The sequence below is a fragment of the Nannobrachium achirus genome, assembly GCF_963921795.1.
Source record: "Nannobrachium achirus genome assembly, chromosome: 23".
NCBI classification, from domain to species: Eukaryota; Metazoa; Chordata; class Actinopteri; order Myctophiformes; family Myctophidae; genus Nannobrachium; species Nannobrachium achirus.
Genome location: NC_137830.1, coordinates 34,091,906 through 34,110,699, shown reverse-complemented (window position 1 = coordinate 34,110,699; position 18,794 = coordinate 34,091,906). Strand labels below are relative to the sequence as shown.

Here is an 18,794-nt window from a genome sequence, read left to right as displayed (position 1 = left end):
TGGCTTTCAAAATAAGAGAGTGCAAGCGGATGGAGCCTGCGTGAGGCACTCTGGACATCATTGCGACCGAAAATCGCGGGCACAAAATGAGTTAAAATGTATCGTTACAACCCTAATAATTAGTTAACTTAGCCTCTTTGATAGGCAGCCAAACTGCAGTGCATCCTTGCAACATTGCTTTTGAAAGAACAATAAAGTGCTAATCTTGCAGCTCTGTTTTGTGCTCGCTGTGCGTGTGTGCGTGCCGTGCACGTACGTGTACGTTAGAGAGTCTGTACATTACCCATGGCCCCGGTCCTCCTATTCCCACCCCAGGGGGAAATCAATGGAAATGAGCTGTCAACAAATCACCATGTAAGTTCACATGGGCCACTTTAGTAAAGTAGCTGCTGTAAGCACTCCCCCCCCCCCCCCCCACACACCCACACACCCACACACACACACACACAACCACACACACATATGTGAGCGCACCCTCTCACTCACTCACTCATCCACTCACATACCTGCACACATGAACAGACATATATATCGTCGTTGTCGGTCTGAAACCTTGTATGCCCCAAAACGTTTGTTTTGTATTTATCATTTTAAAAATGATTTAAACTAGTGAAAACAGACGATCTACAAGCACACTTGTGCACTGCTGTTTTCACAACTTATGTGCGCCTTGTATGATGAAGCAGGGCTTTGCTTAGCAAAAAAAAAAAATACAAATTTGAAACTTGGAGATACGAGGTTTCTGTCCGACAGTGACTATATATATATATATATATATATATATATATATATAGAGAGAGAGAGAGAGAGAGAGAGAGAGAGAGAGAGAGAGAGAGAGAGAGAGAGAGAGAGAGAGAGAGAGATATTGCATGCACATACACACATCTCTCTCGCACACGCACACACGCCACCTAGAACATACATACTCCGAAAGATGGGTAAGTGTGTGTTTAGGCGTATACACATACACTCAATGACACCCGAGGAGAAACACACAGGCTCAATTAAATCCACATACAGCCTCCCCCAATTGTAAGTGATGGCTGCAAATCAGGCCGCCACTTATTTGCGATACTCGAGGTCCGCAATCGCAGAGTGGCTCTCTGATTCGTCCGACTCCCCGCCCGTCCTCCTTTGCCTTGAATTCACCGTAATAGTTGTGCACCGCATGATAATGGCTCGATGACTTGATAGCCCACAAAGGCCCCGTCGGGATAGCCGGCTCTCTGTGCCCAGGCTGTATTTCTCTGGCAGCGTACAGCTAGCATTAACGGCATGGCACTAATGGGTGCCCGGCAGCCACAGAAGCCTGGCTTTAGAGTTCCATTTGTGAGCTTTGTGATGAAGCATAATTCAGGGGTCTTTTTTTGAGCGGTGCAAGCCACTCCTATAAGTGGCTGTGCGTGTGTCCGTAGCCTTTTTCCTCAGCGTTTTGCCATAGTAAAATGTGTGTACGTTAGGGATGCGAATCTCGACCACTGAGGCGATACGATACGGACCTCGATACACTGCCAGCGATACGATATAATTGCGATACATTGAAATCCTGCCGATACGATACATCGCGATCCACCCCTGTTCCCGATACGATGCGATACGATTCACGATTCACCACGATTCAAGCCCAAATCCCCAAATTTACAAAACATAGCGACTAAACATTTATGAAATTTAAATTCAAGGCAATTTATTGTTTCACTGTAGTACTAGGCTCTGTCTAACAACCCAACATAGGCCTATAGTATTCTGGGAGAACACAAAGCTGCTGGCTATTGTAGAATTGTTAACTAATCATATAGAAGGCCTATGTCATTATTAGTAGGCCTATATGTCTTCAACTGGGAGTCAGGGACCCCAATCCAGGGTTATTACAGGGGGCCTGCCAAATATTTGTGTGATACAGTAGGCTATAATGCCTAGCCTACAGCGAAGGTCCCTGCTTGATCTCTGTCTGAGCTAAGGGGTCCTTGACCTGAAAAACAATAAAGTCCCTCCCTGGTTTGTATTATTATATTATATTATATTATATTATATCCAGGATTATGCAATTTTTATAGCCAAAATGTTTTAAAACAGACCTACAAGCTCACAACGCGTCGCATCCACAACGCATTGTGAGCTTGTAGGTCTGCTATTTTAGGTGCGACACCCTTGTACTCCGATGTATAAATTAGGCTTCTTTCCCATGCAGAGCAGAACTAGCAGCAGAGAAAGTGAGAGAGTTGCTTGCATCAACAGGAAAGTTGTAGAACAGTGACAAATACTTTGTTTTAAACGCAAGCAGTAGTCCTACAACACCCAGCAACATTGTTGTTGTGTGTGTGCAGTTAATATAGCGCAGAAGATGATCTCAATCAATTGTCCGTCGGAGATTCGCTAAGAAACGGCTGTTGATTACATATCACTCGATCAGCCTGTGCTACTCTGTGACAACAAATCAGCGCAGCGGACTTGGATGTTATAAAGCTAAGTACTGTACAACTATCTTTTTTAACCCGTGGGGCTGCTAGTTCGTCTGTTGATTCACTCGCATTTCGCTGCACTGTCTGTCTCCCTGGTTGCCTGCATGCAGAGTGCAGATGTTGTCCGTCTGTCCGAGTCGCAGCTCGCGTTAAAGACTGGCTTTTGGGGAGGGGGTTGAACGGCTGATGATGGTGCATTCATGGCGCCTCGGAAACACAGGATAGAATGAAATACTATATGGAAGAACCGATACAATCGCGGAATATACCGATCCAGACACTCACGGCACGATCCATCACGATTTCAGCCGTCTATTGTACCGGTACACACTGAATGTACCGATTCAACCGTATCGCGGACGTTTGTATCGCGATTACGATCCGTACCGGTATATCTTCGCATCCCTAGTGTACGTAGCATCATATTTGTCTAGTGATGTCATATGTCGTGTGTCTGTAGCCTTTTTCCTCAGCGTTTTGCAATAGCAAAACGTGTGTGTGTGTGTTTTTTTCTCTGATAAGGAGATTAAGCAGGTTTAAGCAAGTTTACTACAAATTAAACTTGTTGCAGATTCAACTTTTTTCATGCAATTCATAGATGGCTTCATAGACTTGTTTGATAGCACTGTCAACAGTTCATTAATGTGTATCTTCAGACATGTAACAACTTAAATCCTCAACACTTAGTAAACTTGGCCATTAACTCTGTACTTGGTCTAATATTTGTACACCTCTACACCAAACCTCTGAGCTTGTAGATCTGCTATGTTTGTCTAAAGCTCTCCTCGGAATAGGGATGCGAGGGTTCAACTTGCGTACGACGGAGCATAAATAAGATCCGTATGGCAGATCAGCCAATGGAGAGTGACACTGGGTGTAAGCGGAGTAGTTCTGGGCCACCAAATTGGCTGCTTAGACTTTTCTTCCCTTTAACAGAACTTTTAAAATGGAGTTTGAATTGCTTTGGAATAGTCTGTTCTAGCAGGGTGGACGTGGGTTATTTGTCTTTGTCTGTATGTATATCGCCTTGTGTCGCGTTGACTTCTCCGAGGCAGGGTGGCTGGTTAGACTTGGTGGTATAAGGCTTGTAATACAATTCTACAAGAACTGACATGCGGTTTTCAAAGAAGCGTGGAGAAGCAGTGTTCTTTTTTTTCCCCTTATTTTTTTGCACCACATATCTGGAACAAACTCCCAGAATTCTGCAGGCCTGCTGCCACTCTCAGTTCTCTGAAATGAAAGCTGAAGACCTTTTCTGGTCGCTGCTGCCTTGTTACAGAGGCTTTTGATTTCATTTCTTGAGCTGCACTGTAACCTTATTCACATTTTTGTATCTGTTTTATTATAGCATATTATTCCAATTTTCTATTCTCTTTATCATTAATTATTTAGTTATTTTGAATTGTATTCTGATGGCACTTCGTCCTAATGCTCTTAATGTTTTCTAGTAAGTTCTTTGAATTGCCTTGTTGTTGAGATTTGCTCTAAACAAATGAAGCCTCCTTGCCCCATTGCGTGAGAAATCACATGTATGACCTTTCAAGCGACCAAACATAACAAGAAAATCTGTCTGTCTGTCTGTCTGTCTATCAGGAGCCCAGTTGGAGAGCCTGATGGAGACCATGCGGGCGGAGATCGCTGCCCAGCCGCCAGTAGAAGGATCTTACGCCGCACGCAGAGGAGATTACTGCCTTGCCAAGTTCGCTGACGGAGAGTGGTACGTTCCCAGACGCGCGGTCGCACGCACGCACTTTGCCGAAACCTTACCACCTTGAGCTTCTTTTGCGCAAATCTTTCTAAAATAGTGAATCTAGAAGATCCACAGACTTGCAATGCAACGCGAGACGGTAGATCTGCTATTTGTACAGTATCCATCAGAAGATGGAAGTATTGTATACAGGGTTAGGTTAATCCGACATAAAATCTAAAAAATACATCATTGCTTTCGGGCAGAAACCTTTTTTCGTATATTAATGTCCTACTTCATCATATAAGAGCGTCACACAAAAGTAGTGAAAAAAGACGATCTACAAACTTAAAATAACGTTTAAAAAAAGGAAGCGTTTTGGACGACAAGGTTTCCACCCGACAGCAACGATATATGATTACTAATTAGGCTGTAGTCCTGAGGGCTCTTCGGTTACTGGTGTGCGCGCGCGCGCATGTGTGTGTGTGTGTGTGTGTGCGCGTGCACTCTCTCTCGCTGTCACACAGACCTTCTCCGCACACCGTTGTTATCAAGGTCAGAGTTGAGCGCTGACTCGTCACGCAGTTCCCAATCTGCCTGCCGAGGTTTTTAATAGGATGAACAAGAGCGTTGCTTTAAGCCGTGACACATTTATCCCCGAAAAACAAAAAAAAACAGATGAGCGGGGGGGAAATTGCTATTTTTATTATGACACACGTTGAGTCACGCTCCTCCTCCATTAATAAAAAAAAGCCTTCTTTTTTATCATCTTCCCTTTCAAAGTAAAATACCTGACTTTCCTTATTATTTTTAGCCTCGTCCTAATTTAAACCTGCACTGCGTTAAAGAACAGAAAGACAGACGCGCGCTCTCTCTAATTAGCTCACTGCTTCGAGAGAGCCATTTAGATAGAATTAGCCAGGAGCTTGGAGAGGTACACACACCACAGAATGCACACACACACACACACACACACACACACACACAGACACACACTTTTTCACCTAGTCCCCTCACTGGACGTTTACAGATGGTCACGGGCATAGATGGAAGTCACACTGATAAAGTGGAAGTAAGGTGTGTGCGTGCGTCTATGTGTGTGTGCGTGTGTGTGTGTGTGTGTGCGTGTGTGTGTGTTCTTGCGAGTGAGACAGCTAATCACTGTGCGTGTGCACCGATGACTTTGGGCCTTGTCTAGAAGGTGACCGAGGAGGAGAGAGAAAGAATGGATAAACACCAAACTGATTAAAAAACAACCGATCCCTCCAAACACGGGTGGCCTCCCTTCAACCCTGGATTACTCCTCTTTCCTTCCTCCTTTGCTCTTCTTCCTTCTGTGCTTTTTCTCTCATCCCCTCCTCTCCCGCATCATCTACTTCAGGGTTCCCCAATAGGCGGCCCGCGGGCCATTTGCGGTGCGAGGCGTTGTGTGCTTGTAGATCGGCTGTTTTCACTAGTTGTAATAATTTTTAAAATGATAAATGCAAAACAAACTGTTTTGGACATACAAGATTTTCACCCGACAACGACGATATCTGAACTGTCGCTGGAGTAGCGGGAACGCCACCATCGCCCCCTGCAATGCTGTGGCCCTCGGCTTGGTACCCTAGACATAAGTCGGCCCTTGAGGAAAACTAATCGGGGAACCCTGATCTACTTCCTCTCCTTCATTCAAAGTGCTTTCAGGTGACAACTTAGGATGTCTTTGTCTATATTTTTAGTTTGGGGGTAGGAGCTGTTCTAAAGTTAGTTGATTATCTTTGTTGTGTTTTGGGTGTCTATAGTTGCGTTTCCATAAACCTCTTCGAAAATAGGAAGTGAATTATCAGAAATGCACATTAAGACAAAGCGAATTTAGCCTGTATCCATCTGCGAGTGTCATTCAAATTAGTGTAGCACTCCCTACCTCATTGCCCACCACTGCCCCTCACCGTTGTGCTTAGAGTCAGAGACTGAACGTGATACTGAGACAGTTTGTTATAAGTTTGCGTTGAACAAATCTTTGTTTTAAGTTCTGTCGGAGGTTGTCTTTGCACAACAGTCTCTAAAGAGCTACAGCTGAGCTGGCACTTGGGAAAACGGTTTATTTATTTCGCATTTATTGGCTGACCCGTTTCCATTCACTGATGTGCATTTAGTTTTTTCAATAACGCCTCAAAATCCACCTCCTCCAAGCGGATAAATGTTTTCACGAATTAAGAAAGTTTATTCGAATTTTGAATTATTTCCATAAAAAGATTTATGTGCAAAAGCCTTAATGCGCATTAAAAGGCTTTATGGAGGGGCACGGTGGCGCAGTGGTTAGTGCTTCGCCTCACAGCTAGAAGGTCCTGGGTTCGATTCCCGCCGGGGGACGCTGTGGGCGCTGGCGGCGTGTTCCTCCTCCGTGTCATCAGCGCCCACACCCTAGGTGGGGTTGGCGATAGGGCCTTTCTGTGTGGAGTTTGCATGTTCTCCCCGTGTCTCCTAGGGTTGATACCCTCACAAAAACATGCACGTAATCCTGGTCTCAATAATGCCTCCCCCTGGCCAGCCGGGGCGCCTGATGGAGGGGAAAGGAACTGGTTGGAATAACGTGTTCCTTCCACGCGCTACGTCCAAACCAGGGAAATCTCCACTGTCAGGTGAAAAGAAGCAACTTGGACTCCTCATGCATAGAAGGAAGCATGAGGTCAGTCCGTTGTCTCCCCAGGCGCGGCAGAGGGAGAGCAGAGCCCAGGATTACATAGGCAATTAGCACTGGGTGAAAAATGGGTTACAAAATTGTGGGATAAAAAAAAAAAAAAAAAAAAGGCTTTATGGAAACACACCTATTGTGTGGTAAAGTAAATGGTAAATGTTGGATTTATATAGGGCCTTTATCCAAGGCGCTTTACAGTGATAGTGCATTACATTCACACATTCACATACAGTACACCGATGGTGGAGGAAACCATGCAAGGCAACTAGGGGTTGCTCAAGGACTCTTCCACACTAACTTTGGGGGAGCCCGGAATCGAACTGGGAACCCTCGGTTTTCCAAGATGGTTTCTCTACCCCTGAGCCACTGCCGTCCCTAACAACTTGCAATTCCCTAATCTTGAGGGTCTGAGTTTTGTTTCCGGTGGTCTCTGGCTCTCTGCCAACGTGTCCTGTTTTCATTTGAGGGTCAGGCGAATGATGATGGGCAGACCGTAGGAAGGTCTGACTGTCTAGTGTTGCCTATATGTCTTCTTGAGAACAAGTTCGACAACAGAGGCTTCTTCTACAATGACGACATTTGACCACGGTCCACGTACCGTATCAGTTAGGGCTGGCTCGGTATCGACATTTTGTTATCGCGGTTACCGTCGTCCCATTTACCGCCGGGATTGCGGTAATTACCGCACCCCCGTATCTATCAATTAAAGTTCGGCGATACGCCAAAATATTCCAATCATCTGCCCAGAATTTGCCGCTCCACAGCCTGATTTATACATCCCCGTACAGCACAGCGGGTCTGGCTTTGAAAGGAGCAGATCTACAAGCTCACAACACGTTGCATCCACGACGCGTTCTGAGCTTGTAGATCTCTGCACTGTCGGGTTACTATAGTAACGTAGGCTACAGGGGCTTTTCAGCAGTGGCGTCAGTTCAGAAAAGGCTAAGGTATGGCAACATGACTTCTTGCACGCGCGCCCTCCTTAGCAACAGGCACAATGAAAAGTACATTTTATTATTTCCCCCTGTAGCCAAGGTATGGCAGCTGCCATAGCTTGCCATACCCAATTGACGCCTCTGCTTTTCAGACACAGTACGCTGTGTGTGAACAACCAGATGAGAGACAGCCAGGTAGATCGTGTAGGCTACATTGATTCTGTAAAGTCACGTCTCAAATTGCATTGATTGAGTGACAGGTTTTAGTTACAAGACTTGACACAAAAGGTTGTAAAATCGCCGACGGAGTCAGCGACGTGTTGGAAAAAGTAGAAGCTGGTTTCATTTTCGGTTTTAGTCCTCACGGCTCGCGCTCTGTCTGTATGAATAAAAAATAATCTGCAAGGTATGTATAAACATACTTGTGTCTTGTGGATAATGGAGAAAGTTTAACGCTGCTGCCTGCTACGAGACAGCTGCTCCAGTCAGTGTCCAGTGTGGATTTCTCTGTCTCCGGCAATACCTAGGGTCTAGCGTTAGTTTCATTTTCGATGAAAAGGAAACTGATGGCCCATTAAGCTTCCAAACATGTGGTACGCGGCCCAGAGCAGAGCGGCATGGAGCGCATGCGGTCCTTGCTTCTCCCCCGTTTTAAAACTCGCTCGTTCTCAATAAAAAATTGCCTCTTTATTGTCTTTTTTGACCGCGGTAAGGACCCTGACACCGCGGTAGGCCGCGGTATACCGCGGTACGGCGGTTACCGTCCCCAACCCTAGTATCAGTCACTGTGGTTATGATGTTGATGGAACGATGTAACAGCAGGGTCACCCATCACTCCTTCCCTCTCCTCCTCCTCCTCCTCTCTATCGCCCCTCTGCGCAGATAACAACAGGTTCATGCTCCAGTGACTTTCTCTCCTGGGAAATAAGTACAGAATCATTTACTCTTCTCATTGTGCTTCTCTCTCTCTCTCGCTCTCTCTCTCTCTCTCTCTCTCTCTCTCTCTCTCTCTCTCGCTCTCTTTCTATTATACTATCTCCTCTCTCTATTTGTCTCTCCCTATCTTTGTTTTGTCACTGTATCTCTCACTCTTTCTACCTCTCTCCCTCCCTGCCTCTTTCTCTCTCTCTCTCTCTCTCTCTCTCTCTCTCTCAGGTACAGAGCCAGAGTGGAAAAAGCCGAGTCACCATCCAGGGTCCATGTGTTCTACATCGACTATGGCAACGTGAGTGTAACTTGTGTTTGACTTTTATTTTATTTCGTTTTTTACCTTGTGCGCCTCCGGTCAAACGGCGGAGTGGGCTGATAGCGGGGGCTCAGCGGTGGATAGCAACTAAGAACATTTACCCAAGTACTGCACTTAGCTACAATTTTAAGGTATTTTTATTAACATTACTGCATTACCGCTTTTATTACAAACATTAACCACTTCAGCCCTAGAGGAGAGGGAGAGAGAGACTTGAATACCGGAATTTTATTTCTAACACAGTGAAAAATGACTAGCCTGATCTCAGACTCAGCTCACGCAGTAGTCTGAAACTGTGCCCTATTGTGGGCGATTTCTGGAAGGGAGGGGTGCTCACTACAGGTCTCCTCGTGAGCACCCACGTGAGCACCTCGTCTTCTAATGATGACGCTCTGATGATGACGTCGCTTGACGGGCTGCGGCGCTGATTGGATATTCGTTAGACCCACCCCCCGCGCTCATTGGAGCAGCCGAAAATTTTGGCTGATAACTGCCGATTCATGTACTCAGCTCCAGACCAGAGAAACAGTCCACTGTCTGGAAGCAGGCTAAAAAATGACAACATCCAGGGAAATTCACACAACGGAAGTCCCACCTTTCTAAGCACTCTCTGCCTCATGTCGTGACCAGGCTTTTCCCTTCGCAGATGAGTAAGCCTGGCTACGCGAGGTTAGTTGCAACCATACTCCTCCTTTTGTCCAAAACAAAAGCCCTCGCCACTCTCCATTTCCTCACTTACATCCCCCCCCCCACCCCGCTTCTTCCTTGATCTCAAAAAACACGAAAGTGCTGCGTCCTTTTGACGAGAGTGTTTGTGTGCGCGCTCATGCGTGTGCACATGTGCTTGTCCACTCACCCGTGCGCACCCACCCACCCACACCCACCCAGGCACCACAAAGTGGCCCATCCGGCCGGTCCGTCGTCAGCCCGTGGGAGATTACCCATGATGCAATGTGCGGTAGTGTGCGTGCATTATGTGTGACCTACAATATGAGTGACCTCATAGCGTGTGTGGTGTGGGGGGGGGGTGGAGCTGGGTTCAGCTGGCAGACGCATCCTGGCAGGCTGCTGGAAGGGGGATTCTCCCAGGCCAAAGGAGCACACCACCAGTCAGTCTGCACCAACATAGATTATTTCATTTGTTTTTAGTTTTTTACACATTAAGACCTGACCAATTCTACGAATGCCTTCTAAATCACTACTTCTCAAGTTTTTTAGTTTTTTTTTCCTTTTTTACAAAAATGTCAGATGTACAAACTCGCAGCACAGCATGAATGTACATCTGCTATTATTGAATATCCAATTATTATTATTTTTTTTTAGGTGAATGAAATCAACATTCATTTATATTCATAAGTCTATGTCACCATGCTGTACGTTTGCATTTACAGAAGTAATAAAAACTCAACTTTTAGGGACTTAATTGGCAATAAGGCAATTAGAACTGGACACCAAACTGCGTTTAAAGAAATGGTGGTAATAATAGATATGTTCTCATTATGACTGCGGTTATGCTCTAAAAGTGTGAAAAACACATTTTTCCCCACGTCTTTTAAGTAGTTAAATCACTTTAGCGGAGATTGTGTGTAGCCAATTATTTTTACTCTTTAAATGTGCTGTCTTTGTCAACCTCGCATGCCCTGTCTGTCACTGTCAGTTTTCTGATGAAAATGTTCCCTCTATCAAAAGAAAAACACTGGGATTTTAATGATCATAATAATATTTAAAACAGTCATGGCTGTTTTTTTTTTCTACACCATGCATTTCAATGTTTCCATTTTTTATGTATTTTTTTTTTGTGTCCCACCAGCAAGTTCTATCCTCACAAAGTCCTATTTCTGACCATTGTGTCTTTCTCAGTTTATAGGCAGATTTATGTAAGCAGGTCTCAGAACGGGCTGATTTTAGGACCGATTGTGACATCACAATCGGGACCTACTGCTGTGCTGAGTGGGGGTTGGGGAGGGGTGGGCAGGCCTGAGAAGGAGGCAGGAGGAGCTGGGAGAGGGTTGGGGAGGGGTGGGCAGGCCTGCTGAGCAGGAGGTGGGGAGGAGTGTGGGGCCAAAATTGGCTCAATAGCGCAGTCCTCCCACTCAGGACTAGGTGGTACTGCAGCTGAAAATGCTCTGAAAGCCAGGCAGAAATGACAGGGGCTCTCTATTCAGGAGTGGTAATTTAGCCTCAAACCTTTTGAAAAACATTTTTGGGACACAATGTTATATAAATATTTTTTAAATGCATGGTGTAGAACCTTTAAAACCTTGCAAAGTAAAGATCATTGTCATACAGATAACTAGGAACTTAAAAAGAGACACATTTGCGGTGTCCTCAAACTGTATTATGGCTTAAATAAATCTCCCTTTTTTTTGCCCTAATAAATTCTTTAGGTCTATCTAGCTAATTTAAAGAACACATTAACCACAGACTAAGGGTCATTAAACTTAACTGTTGTCCTACATAAACAGGGGTCTCCTGGGGCCGTGTGTGTGTTAGATTTATATACAGCTTTTTTAGTACATTGCAAATGCTCAATTACAATATAAGTAAGACTGGCCAAGATAATATTCAACTCACTGAGCAAATATATAAATAATTGGTGAATATTTGATGTAGCATTTGTATATATATATATAGGTTTGAGAATGAGCCAAAAAGCTGCATTTCCCCAATTTAATTACATTTATGTTTACATTTAATGGCGACCATGCACAACAAACTGCTGTATCTAATTTACATGATGCAGTCCCTCGGCAAAACGATATTAAAAGCAAAGCAAACAATATAATACACAGTCAAAAACAGGGCAGTTACCCCTATATACCATTAAGACGCCCTAAGGGCAAGAAGCAGGTCGTGCTGAAACAAGAGACTGACACAATATGTCCATACATGGGCATTCCCAGATATGGGATTAATATTATGACATCAGGGATTTCTTATATGGGCATAAAAGGGACAAGACCAGAATTAATTTGCAAGTGTGACTCGCTTCGTGACAACCACACTGGTTATCATCATGAGACACAATTTGGGCATTCCCAAATATGGGCTTAACTCATACCTTCATATCGGTACCCTCATATCCTTCTCTTAATATTGATGACACCAGGAATCTTGGCCATATATGGAGCGTGACATGAGTTGTGACGCACATGATCTGCATGTTTTCATACTAAATGCGACCTACGGTTGCAATAAGCTATTTTCAATTACTAGATGTATATACTGTAGGGTTAAACTGGTTTTGATGCTATAATAACTTAATTTTGCTGGAGACGCCCTGGAACCCCCTCAAGGACCCCCAGGGGTCCCCAGACCTCACTTTGAGAACCACTGACCTACAGTATAAATGACATCTTTATAAAACATAGATTTCATACAGTGCTTGTTGTAAAACAGTCTGTTCCATACAAAGGTTTAGATGAGAGAGACGTGATGTGTTTGTCTTCTTGAGCCATGTTGTTTTAAGAGTTGTTTTAAAAAACACTGAAGCCTGTACATTTCTCTGATATGAGTGGAAATTGAGTTCCATTTATTTGCTGCTCTGCACTTTTCCACCAGGCTCGTATCTGCAAAACAAAAAACTGTCAAAAGTCAATAATTTATACTTTTGAGTGATGGTACAATAGGTATTTGTTCTCTTATTTCTTTTATCAAGAATGTTCGCAGATTTTTTTTTTTTTTTAAGAATGTATAATGGTTCTAGCCTCTGGGACCAGCTTGTAGCACAGTAATATGAAAGTGTGAAACTTGAGTGCACTCAGACTCGGAGTACATGAAGACCATTCTGTGCACAGTACAATCCTGGTCCCTTTGTTTACATTTGTACATTATCTCAGTTCTGGGTGAATGTAATGCACATTGTAAAGAGCTTTTCTAATGCGCACACCAAGGGCTTTGGATAAAGTCGCAGCCTGAAAAGGTTGGGAATCCTTGTAGTATACAAACAAAATGTACGGTGATGGTGGGGCCTGGGGAGGGAAGCAGTTGTCACTGCAGTTTCTTTTTTTTTTTGAAGGGACCCAAACTTGAACCCCCTGAATTTACCTTGATCCACTAAGAATATTTTGGAAGATTTTTAACATGTGTTTTGGATGACCCTAAGGATCATAACAAACCCTGAATGATTACTATTGCAATTTATTTTGGGTCATGCCCCTTTTTAGCTTAGATTGACTGGCCTATTATACCCACTATCTTGCACGTGCACACACACACATAGCCTTTTCACTCATGCATGCCACCTACCCCTCCCTTCCCGTGTTATTCTTCTATCCATCCATCCATCTTCAACCGCTTATCCGGAATCGGGTCGCGGGGGTAACATTTCCAACTGAGAATTCCAGATTTCCTTATCCCGAGCAACTTCCACTCCCTCAGGGAGTATGCCAAGGCGTTCCCAAGCCAGTTTGGAGGTATAATCCCTCCATTTGGTCTTTGGTCTGCCACGGGGTCTCCTCCCAGTGGGACGTGCATCGAGGACCTTCCTGGGAAAGGCACTCGGGGGGGCATCCGTACTAGATGCCCAAACCACCTAAGCTGACTCCTTTCCAAGTGTAGGAGCAGCGGTTCTACTACTTTTTTTTCTTTTTTTTTTTTAAACACAGGAGAAATATAGTACGGGAAACAAGATGCAACCAGGAGTAAAGCAAATATAATTATAATAAAAAGAGTAAACAACTGTAGGGTCTAATAAAGGGCAACACAGAAACATGTAGAGGGATGGTTAATTGGCTGCTACTGCCACCACACACACACACGCACACACACACACACACGCACACACACACACACACACACACACACGCACACACGCACGCGCGCACACACACGCTCACTGTAATACCATTACCTACTAAATTGGAAGAATAAAGGGGTAACAATAATTGGCAACTCTAAATTAAAAATAAAAAGACTAAGACAACACTGTGAGTGAAAGTACCGCATTGATTCTAAACAGCAAAAGTGTTGGCACATCAAGGAAGTTGAGAAGATAAAACTCTTTGCCACTGAATGTTTTTAAGTACCTCAGCCCGCCTTTCTCTTTTCTTTCCTTTTCTAAAAAAAAAGAAATCTATCCTTCCTTCTCTCATCTCCACAAAGCAATCCTCGGTCGTTCTTCATCACTGGTGCGCGTAAAGAAGTGTGCCCCCCCCACCACACCCCCACCCCGCCCCAAATTATCCTCCCGTCGGCTGTGCGAGTGCATTAGCACTAGAAGGAACGGGCCGGACTCCTGTGTGAAATTGATCTGGGTTTTTGCTCTCTCTCTCGCTCGGTTCGCTGTCACGTTCACTTAGGTCTGAAGGCTCTCTGTGAGGCGAGGCGCCCCCTGCGGTGGCCGCTTGTCACTTTGAGGTTTTTGGGATTGTTCTAATGTGGTCCAACAGTGTCGGTTCTCAGCAGGAGAGAACAGAGTATTCTTCCTTCCAGCCATTCATGTGTTTCCCCCTCTCTCCCTTTTCTCTCTGCTCTTCCGTCACAGAGAGAGATCGTGTCGGCCACCCGTTTGGCGGCCATGCCCCCTGCCTTCAGCACCAGGACCCTGCCCTCACAGGCCACCGAGTACGCCCTGGCCTACATTCAGGTCCCACAAGACGTAAGTGGACACTCTCTCTCACACACACACACACACACACACACACACACACACACACACACACACACATACACACACACACACACACACACACACACACACACACACACACACACACACACACACACCTTTTCCTTTTCAGAGATTGGTTTTACAAACCAGACAGTAGTACTTTTTCATATCGTCACTGATGGGCAGAAGCCTCTCCATACTTTATCTTTTTTTTTTTTTTTTTTATTGACCACAGCAACACACAAAGGTACAAAAGTAGCAGATCCACAAGCTCGAAACGCTTAAAGATCTGCTACTTTTGCATTCTTTTTATTTGAATGCTTAACTCTTTTACTACTTCGAACGTTCCCGTTCGCCCCAATTTTCAACCCAGCTCGTTGCCAATACGGCTCGTTCTTTTTACGTTTTCTGATGACTGTAAGCTGATGAGGGGTCGCGCCGCCGTGTACAGTAAAAAACTTCTCCCGTAATGCTGCTCTCAAAAATCCACCGCACGTCAACAATAATGGAGTCCCAAATCACTTCCTGGCTGTTTTCTGTGGATCTGTTCTAGAAAATGCATTTCTATGCTCTGAATGGATGGCAAGCGAAGCGGCCCAATTCACAGTAATTCTTTGCATAAGGCTGCCCTCTACCGCCAGCTCGACTAAAGTACACATATGAGCTTCCATTGTAAAACGAATTAGTTTGAAAATTATCGTATATCGTGATAAAAAACACTCACGATAATCGTATCGTGGAGATTTAATTTATCGTGATATCTTCCGCCATCATGCACTGGGATCAATTCACCTTTTATTTGCCGAGCTGCATATCCGGTACCACTTAAACTCTCTATAATTGGTAAAAGGTACTTATAATATACGTACTTGATACAGTCTTTCTTTCACTATCTATCAAATGTCTTTGCCAAAAAATAGCAGATATATGCGTTGTGAGTTTTTTGGATTTTTTGGATTTTGATTAGCGTGATAATATCGTAAATCGCTATTTCGTTTGCCACAAAAATCGTGATATGGAATTTTCACATCGTCCCAACCCTACATGCTAATCACCTTGTTTACACAGACCTTTGTGTGCGCGCGCGTGTGTGTGTGCGGCTGTACTCGCGTGTGCATATGCGCGCGTGTGTGTGCGGCTGTACTCGCGTGTGCATGTGCGCGCGTGTGCCAGGGAAACAGTGGTCCAGCTCTTAGACACCTCGTTGTAAACAATTCCAATATAACTCCCCCTTAATAACCCAGAATTCTCAGAAAGACAGAAAAAACAAATCTGGTTACATCTGTTTTTAAATGCTTGAGGAGGTGGTTAGCAACTGCTGTTTGGCATAGCGCTAAGCCTTTAAGTGTGTGTGTGTGTGTGTGTGTGTGTGTGTGTGTGTGTGTGTGTGCGTGCGTGTGTGCGTGTGCGCGCGTGTGCATCCCTTAGGGCCTGATGACACGTACCCTTTATATTCATGTAGGTCATGTTCCATTTATCCTATATATACGGTCGCGTCACAAGTGCTGTGACGTAGACGGAACTTGTGTGTGTGTTTGTGTGTGTGTCATCTATGCACTGTGTCACAGTCCCTGCAGGGTGAAGTGGCCCATCTGCTGTTGCAGAAAGGGCACAGATATCACCTACACCTTATAGTCCAGTCAATCTGAGGTTTGACCCAAAAGAAATTGCAATAGTAATGGTTCAAGGTTTTTTATGATCCTCAGGGTCATCCAAAACACATGTTAAAAATCTTCCAAAATATTCTTAGTGGATCAAGGTCAATTCAGGGGGTTAGAGTTTGGGTCCCTTCACTTACTATACAGGAAAAAAAGACCTAAAAGAAAATCTTCTTTAATTAGCGTAAGAGGGGTCTAAATAGGGTTTTTTCATGATTCTGAATCCATTGCAAGCATTTGTTTCGCACGAAAAACATTCCTCGGGCCAAAAACGGACCCCACAAAAGTGTGAAAAGTGATGACTCATCACTAAACCATCACAATACCATAGTGTCGTGGGTCCGTTTTTGGCCCGAGGAATGTTTTTCATGCAAAACAAATGCTTGCAATGGATTCAGAATCATGAAAACCCCCTAGTTAGACCCCTCACATGCTACTTTAAAAAGATTTTTTGGGGGGTCTTTTTTCCTGTATAGTAAGTGAAGGGACCCAAACTTGAACCCCCTGAATTTACCTTGATCCACTAAGAATATTTTGGAAGATTTTTAACATGTGTTTTGGATGACCCTAAGGATCATAACAAACCCTGAATGATTACTATTGCAATTTATTTTGGGTCATGCCCCTTTTTAGCTTAGATTGACTGGCCTATTATACCCACTATCTTGCACGTGCACACACACACATAGCCTTTTCACTCATGCATGCCACCTACCCCTCCCTTCCCGTGTTATTCTTCTATCCATCCATCCATCTTCAACCGCTTATCCGGAATCGGGTCGCGGGGGTAACATTTCCAACTGAGAATTCCAGATTTCCTTATCCCGAGCAACTTCCACTCCCTCAGGGAGTATGCCGAGGCGTTCCCAAGCCAGTTTGGAGGTATAATCCCTCCATTTGGTCTTTGGTCTGCCACGGGGTCTCCTCCCAGTGGGACGTGCATCGAGGACCTTCCTGGGAAAGGCGCTCGGGGGGGCATCCGTACTAGATGCCCAAACCACCTAAGCTGACTCCTTTCCAAGTGTAGGAGCAGCGGTTCTACTCCAAGTCTCTCTCGGGTGACTGAACTTCTCAACCTATCTCTAAGGGAGATACCAGCTACCCGTCTGAGGAAACCCATTTTGTCCGCTTGCACCCGCGACCTTATACTTTCGGTCATGACCCACACTTCTTCATCATAATTAGTATGTTTGCTCTAACAGGGCAACCATACTATACTATAGTACTTGTCCGACTTTATTCTTTCTTTTACATCTTTCCGGATAAACCTTATTTTGCCGCGCTACTCCTCCCACAGTTTTAATGGAACACACTTGGGCCATAATTATGTCAAATCGACCGGCTCTATTGGTACTCGTCTGCTTGCATCTCAGAGCAATAATCCCAGACTCCCTCCCCAGTCAGAGTTCAGAGTGTTAATGAATGCAGAAGTATGTGCAGGATGTAATTTGCTGTAAATAAGGTGACTTTATTAATTGACTAATTGAAAACTTCTGCCAGTGTGCCAGTGATCACCCTCCCCTGTGCCAATGTTGGCACCCGTGCCTAAGGTTGCCTACCCATTTATCTTAATTTATTCATGAATTAATGTTCTCCATCGACTTGAAAAATGCAAAAAAAATCTACTTTTCCCAAATATGGAGATGACTGACATCATAGATGTCTGACGTCACAGACCACATGAGACTGACACAGTATGTCCATATATTGGCAATCCAAGATATTGGGATTAATATCGATGATGACATCAGGGATCTCCATATATGGGCATAAAAGGACAAGGATGGAATGGTTAGCACTTCTCAAATGTGGACAAGGACTGACACATATATAGAGATATCCATATATGGGCACGAAAGGGACAAATGTAATCCCAGCGGATACCTCTTTCACTAGCAGTGTTAATTTAGTTGACTAAGACTAAAGACTAAGTCAACTAAGATTTTGATATTTAGTCGACTAAGACTAGACTAGGCTAAGACAATTTTAGAAGACTAAGACTAAATGCGTGTTATTAAAAAGTCTTAAGACTAAACCCAAATACATCTTTTACCTTTACACTTTAGAATGTAGGCACTTATCTTAGGCTAGTCAATCTGAGGTTTGACCCAAAAGAAATTGCAATAGTAATGGTTCAAGGTTTTTTATGATCCTTAGGGTCATCCAAAAAAACATGTTAAAATGTTCCATTTTATTCTTAGTGGATCAAGGTGAATTCATGGGGTTCAAGTTTGGGTCCCTTCACTCAAAAAAAAGAAAAGAAAAGACATAAAAAACATGTTCTTTAAGTAGCTTGTGAGGGGTCTAACTAGGGTTTTTCATGATCCTGAATCCATTGCAAGCATTTATTTTGCACGAAAAACATTCCACGGGCTAAAAAGGGACAGAACAAAACTGAGCTGACCCCAGAAACTCATCACTAAACCATAGCTTTGGGGGTCAGTTTTTAGCCTGAGGAATGTTTTTCGTGCAAAACAACTGCTTGAAATGGATTCAGAATCATGAAAAACCCCTG

General features: G+C 44.2%; 1 protein-coding gene across 1 annotated transcript in view; it reads left to right on the top strand.

Annotated features, from left to right (window-relative positions):
* Positions 1-18,794, top strand: part of snd1 (staphylococcal nuclease and tudor domain containing 1) — a 460,739-nt gene that overhangs the window by 388,682 nt on the left and 53,263 nt on the right. The window contains exons 19-21 of the mRNA XM_080754108.1: positions 4,056-4,179; positions 8,920-8,989; positions 14,496-14,609. Coding sequence (XP_080610234.1) covers positions 4,056-4,179; positions 8,920-8,989; positions 14,496-14,609 — 308 coding nt within the window. The remainder of the gene's footprint in view (positions 1-4,055; positions 4,180-8,919; positions 8,990-14,495; positions 14,610-18,794) is intronic.